General features: G+C 42.9%; 1 protein-coding gene across 1 annotated transcript in view; it reads right to left on the reverse strand.

Moving 5' to 3' along the window:
* The window catches only part of LOC105568314 (ecdysone-induced protein 74EF), a 181264-nt gene that overhangs the window by 128608 nt on the left and 46082 nt on the right, over nt 1–6574 (reverse strand). Inside the window, exons 2-4 of the mRNA XM_012023888.1 lie at nt 4371–4665; nt 3780–4032; nt 3587–3688 (exon numbers count right to left, since the gene is read on the reverse strand). Coding sequence (XP_011879278.1) covers nt 3587–3688; nt 3780–4032; nt 4371–4511 — 496 coding nt within the window. The 5' untranslated portion in view covers nt 4512–4665. The remainder of the gene's footprint in view (nt 1–3586; nt 3689–3779; nt 4033–4370; nt 4666–6574) is intronic.

The raw sequence follows: 6574 nt of genomic DNA on the forward strand, positions 1-6574 counted from the left end.
AGACGGACGCACTTGCGCGTCGCGCGTCGCGCGCGCGTTATCGAGACGAATTCCATTCCCCGGATCGTTTCCGACGGCGAGGGCGCGACGCGGAGGGCCGTTTTCGGGACCCGGGAATCCGCGGCATCCCAAATCCGAGAAGGCTACGATCGGTGAAACCCGGAATCCGTGAATCCCCCACGGAGGGGGCACCGGGGTGTAGAATCTTGTAGGCGATAGAATCCGGGGGATTTCGGAACTTCCGTCGCTCGGCGAAGATTAATATCCAGCAGGAGATTAGGAAAACAAAGTCCCCCCCCCCCGCTCTCTCTCTCTCTTTCTCCCCTTGTAGCGACACTTGAAACCGATATTGAATTTAGGAATTTAGCGTACACGCGAATGCGGAATCGAGAATTCGATAGAGGTCGAGATGAAAAATCGTTGTGGATTTAAAGTTCCCGCGTAATACGGAGTCAAATCCGGGTCTCTTTAGAATCTGGAATCGAGGCTTAACGATATCCGTAAGATTCGACGCTCGTAAAGGAGTTGAGAAATCCAGGATTTACGAAACGGCAAAGTTCGGGGACAAGGGAACTATAGGGAGTCCCGATTAAACGGAGTTACCCGAGTTTCGGCGGGCGTCGCGGGCTTCGGTCGTTCCGCCCCGATCGCAGCCTAATAAATCGGGAAAGTCGCCTGAAGAAATGTGCATGTTGCGCCGAGCCGATGGTCGCTCTTCGTAACGGAACGAGCCGAAAGTGAATTATATAGTTATTCCGACGTTTAGCGCGAGATTACTTTCTTCTGCCCTACTTTTGTCTTCACGAGCGGCGCTCGTCGCCGGCGGTTTCTTCGCCGTCATCTCGCGACGTTTGAGAGGGAAAAGGTGACACGAGACGCGGGGAGAGCCGACGAAAACGCTGGTATAAATCGCGCGCACGCGCTCGCGAATGAAAATCCGCGGCCGCTCGATCGAGCGTGTAACGGCGGCGAATCGGCGCGAAAAACCGCTTTTTGCGCGCGTTACGCACCGAGTGCTCGGTGAAAGTGATGCTTATGCCGAAGACGCACGCTCAGAAAACTGAGCGTACGCCGCGCGCGCTCGCTTTCCTCCCGCTCGTCTAACGAGTTCACCGTGCATCGAAGTCCGCCGGATAACACACCGGGACACCTTTAATAAACCAAGTCCGATTAATCGGCCGCTTTCGCGTCCCGATTGGAAACACAGTTTCGAGCTTGACGCGAGTTGGCTGGCGCGCGCGTGAAATGTAAATCGTAGATACTTTAACCCTTTCGTGACCAAGTTCATTTCTATTTCTTAATGGCACTCACGTTGGTTGTTTGATTTTATCTAGGGTTCTTATTTAATGTTTTACTTTTTAATTTTGTCGACGCGCGTGATACGTTTCTCAGTGAACGCGTGCTAAATCATCGGGTCTCTTTACATTTTCTAAACAGGGACTTATGCCTCGGTGGTAATGGAAAGGGTTGATTTAGACAAGAATGTAAATTAGTCCCAAAAATACATCGTGTTTCATATTCGATACGCAATGAGAATTTTATAGGCGGTTGTTTAAATTCTTTGAGCTATTTTGCGTGATATAAAGATATATGATGTATATATGGACCAATGTTTTACTGTTAATCTATTACGTATGAGCAAAAGTAATCTTCCAATGACGTAATTCTTGTAAAATGTATAAAAATCAATGTATTTTCTTCTATTCATAAAAATTTTAAATAACTACGTCTCATCAAGTCACTTAAGATAATTGACATCCTGATAAAATCTATTTCCTTCACATTTTTACTGTTGTCACAATTGGTATAATTTTGTCTCGACGGCACAAAATTTAGTGAGTTTATGGAAAAGTAAAAGATTTGTTTCTCTTTCCCATTCTTTCTTCTTATGAAAAAACATAGTCAAGTGATCGAGCATTCGACTTCGGTTCTCATGGCGAAAATTACTACTGGCGTGAATAGCAGTGGCATTGTCGCTTTCGGAGATTCTAGCTTTATTGCAATTTGATTTGAATTTGATACAACATTGGGGGGCGAGCAGATTTCGAACTGTATTTGTAATAGTTTTGTTAGAAAGTTTCGTTTCTCACTTTCCAACCGCTTTCTAAAAATGTGAAAAGAACAACGATGAGCACCCATTTCAATTCGTGTTCTAACGGCTTGTAATTACTCGTCGCGGCCTGCGGTCAGGACGAAATTGCAAGGCTCCGCCTCTCGTCAAAAGTTCGACAAAACCCGCGCGTCGAAATTGACTTGTAAAAAATTTGAATGGCCAATTGATGATCAAGTCCCGGGTGCAAAACGATAAGTTCTTAAATTAAAAAACTGTAAATATATTAGATTTCTTTTCTGAACGTTATTAATATATACCTTGTTATTAGTAGATATTAGTTGGTTTATATTTTAAGTTTTAGTCTATGGATTGCAAAATCTATAATTTAGTATTTATCCCTCAATTCAGCGTTTACCTCTATCTAGTAAGTGTGGCGATCGTGGCGCAGAGGATTGTGCGCTAATCCGAAGACCCGGGTTCAAAACCAAATAAAAACGTTGTTGGTTTCTCGTTCGATCGCCATATAGCGAAGTGGATATACTAAAATTAGGAACGGACTCTAATGGCAGAGCCTTTATAAAAAAAAATTTTTTTAAAGGCTCTGCCATTAGAGTCCGTTCCTAAATTTTTTTCCCCACCACACCACCACCACCACCTCTATCTAGTATTTATCCCTCAATTCAGCGTTACCTCTAGCATTTAAGAAGATTAAAAATTGCAGAAATTACGCTCTCTGTAGATATCAAAATTTATAGAATCTTGGATTTAGGAATTTGTTTAATCCGTATTCATGTATAGAATATTCCTGCTAGTTTAAAATCATATTCGTTGAAATATTCAGTAGTTAAAGAATTCACTTAATTATTTTTATCATTCGACATAGCCGAAGCTTAGACAAAACATCGTCATCACTTGAAAATTAAACCATGGTGGAACTTGTGTGTATGCACAAGTGTGAACAAGATTCGCTGAGACGTTTCCATTAGTTACACACGTTGTTCGATAACGTTGTGTGAAACGGCGTCATTTTTACGGATGTGTCCACGTTTGTCAGAGCAAAGTCGCGAAACTGAGCGCTCGCGCGCGCGCGCCGTGTTATAACATGACTGTAAATTATAAGAATTGGGCCACAGCGCGCACACACATTGGTGTACGCGTTCTTTTTTCTCCCGAGTCACCGTACACGAGCCACACATACGCAATTATCGCTAACGCGGATGTCTGCTCGCAGTTCACGGGACCTTGGCCGGTTTTCCTTTCAGCGGTACGCGATTGAAATTCCCGGCATACGTGGAAAGTGACTTGACCGACCGAGGTATGCGTCGATTTAATCGCTCGAAGGTAAAGAAGGTTGTATGCATCACGCGACACAAATCTAACCTAACCGTAAAATGCACATTACCAACGTCGCTCAACGTCGATAACCGATTCAACGTAGGTAAAGTAGAAAATCAATATCATCAGTCAATGCTGCGTTTTCCTGCCATATCGACGCACGTAAAACAGAATAGACGAAACGTGTTCACCACTTACCTTTACTCGCCTCGGGGTGGATATTCTCCGTTTTAATTTCCGTTCTGGAGACATAAGGGATGGAAGTTGGAGACGGTTGTGTCGAAGGCGCTGCTAATTTTTCTAAACACATAATATCAAAACGCAATTAATACACACCGCGAAAGAGATATTGCTGATATGAGTAACATGCAGTAACGATAGTGCAATTTACCGGCTAATAGAGGGTTCGCAGCGGCGATGTTGTGCCTCTGTCTCTTGTAGGACGAAGGTGTTGTGGTGGAGGTGGGTTGGCTGGCCTCTGCCTCGAGTTCCCGCAGCAAGTCCAGGGGATCGAAAGGAATTTCCTCCCCTGTGACACCGGACATACCAGTACCTTCCTCCACCGGCACATTCGATGCCGTTGGTGTTCCCACCAGAGCACTCAATTCCATCGATGAAAACTCCACCGATTGGCCCGTGTTGCTCTGCGTTGTTGAAAATACGGCACATTAAAAAATGAAGATACAGATTTGATCAATGCTCTCATCTTACGATTATAAAAATTATGTACTAATATTACGTATATATCCAATACATCTCGAATATTTTATGGAATTTAGATTCTCTATTGTTGTAAATTAATAAACCCAAATCAAGTTTCATTCAAATCTCTTCAAGCTTTAGTTATTCAAAATTCTGTTCTTTGCTGTAACGAAAGTCAAATTGTACATTCTAGGCGTCGTCGCGCAGTCTGATGAATGAGATCTCTTCGAGTCCCGTGAATTTTAAAATGCAAACTCGAAATCCGCCACTAATCACTCACCTGAAGGCACTGGGTGAGAGTGTCTATCTTTCCGTCATTGTCATACCAGAACAGCTCGTCGTCTATGAAGGGCATGTTTGATTCCTCCTTGGGCACGAGGGTGGAGGTTAATGTGGGTGTTTGCGATACGGGGACCGGCATCGGGACCCGTACCCAGCGGCGGGGCCACTCTAGCCACCCCCGCGCCTTCTAACATCTAAAACCACCTCCGAGAGACTTCCCCGCCTCTTTCGCCTTCCGCCTTATGCCGCACCCAGATGGCTCGGTCCTTTCTTTTCTACGCGCTATTGTTCACCTGAAAGCAGAATTCACGATTAGATTGTGTGCACCGTAAAAAAAATACAGGTGATTAACTTTAAACTCAAAATGGTTTCCCCCGGCGCGTGACGCAAAACGCGAATATAATCTTCCTTCATTTACAACGAAGTGTACATCCGTAACATACATGGCTCGCATGCAATGTTGATACAGCTCGTATAAAATTGTAATTTCTCCGTTAATAAATTAAGATAAGCGACGAGACGGTTAATTAAGCGCGAAACGGGATCTCTTTATCTCGCAACAACTTCCGGTGCATCGCACCGCGCGTTCGCACTTTCGTTTGAATTCTAATTTCAACTCGGCTAAAACGCAGCTTGATTACAATGTTACTTTCTCTTGCCGTCCGTGTATACCCGTATTATACACGACGTAATATTATACGCGAAAAAATGTAAGAAAAATACGACGCGCTCTATCTCACTCTTTCTCACGTGCGTGCGCGCCCATACAGGGTATAAAGTCAACAACTGGAACGAATATAACGTTTAAAATTTCATCGGAAGATCTACACCTAAAGACGATTACGTTTATGAACCGTGGATGTGATGTATGTCCGCGTTTGCGAATTCATTCCGAGCAATTGCGATAAGCAACATTTCTTTACTATTAAAAAATTATAGAAAAAATCTTGAAACTATTGAGTTTGTTTCTAAAAACATGCGATTTAAAATGGAACAAGTCACTTTGTGTACGCGCGTCGAAATCTCGAAAGAGTTGACCACGCGTTCCAAGTAACACGATTATGTTCAAAATATAATAAGCGTTTAATAAGCGTGTAAAATCAGTTTTAAATGTGCCAATTGAAACAAACTAAACGTTTGAAATTTGACACGGTTTTTAAACCATTTGATGAAAGTTATAAAAATGTTTTATAAATCTTTTATAAACAATTGTTTCTTTTACACGTAATTACAGTAAATGGATGCATAAAAAGCGATATAAATGAAATATTCGACTATATTTAAAATTAGTCTTCAAAAACGTGCATATAAATTTTGTTTATATGCTTTTTTATTAGTGTATCCACCTGTTTCAACGTTTCTCTGGCTAATTATAAGTTTAAAATACCATTTTTACACGAGACATTTTAACGATTTAATAAACGTATTTTTATATATTATAAATGTCATAAAAATATATAAATTTATTAAACAAAAATTATCCGCTTGGCATGCATTTATTTCTTCGTTTGTGAGAATATTTAAATGCAAATTAAAACAAGATATCGAGATTTCGAAAAGTCGAAAATTTGATAGCAAGCGCGTCGGCGGTAAATCTTTCGTATAAATTTCCCGCATTCGTGCAAATAAACGAAGAATAAAGAACCGAAACCAGGAACAAGAGATCTTTCGAAAAAAAGAGTTCCGTTCCGAAGAGGAAGTCGATCAATATAGCCTCACGAGGCTGCCTGTCCGCGCGCGACGAGCAACGCTGATGATTCGTGACTAATTCGCGTAATGCAATTGCGGAGAGAAAGAGAGGGCGCGGGCAATTTCCATGAAAGTGAAAACACCGAGCGAGAACTTTCTTTCTGGCTTCAGCGCAGCGCTGTTTCACTTCCTGTGCGCGTAACCTCGCGCTCTCCCGCCGCCGTCGCCGCTGCGTTTCTATGCAGCTTACTACCCGGTCGCGGCGCTTGCCTTTACGTAACTCGCAGCCGCGAAAGAAAGTTTCCACGGGTAGAGGTTAACATCCTCCTCTCCCGTCTAACGACTAATACCGTCGCGATTGATTACCAAACCGTAATCAACGTTCCCGCTCGAGGAAACGCGCTCCTCGTGCAAAATCCTCTCGAAATACGCGCGTCTCTCTCTCTCTCTCTCTCTCTCTCTCTCTCTCTCTCTCTCTCTCTCTCGCGATAATAATTAGGTAAATTTTCCTAG

This window comes from Vollenhovia emeryi, unplaced genomic scaffold, assembly GCF_000949405.1.
Source record: "Vollenhovia emeryi isolate VEMERY1.0 unplaced genomic scaffold, V.emery_V1.0 DF939130.1, whole genome shotgun sequence".
NCBI classification, from domain to species: Eukaryota; Metazoa; Arthropoda; class Insecta; order Hymenoptera; family Formicidae; genus Vollenhovia; species Vollenhovia emeryi.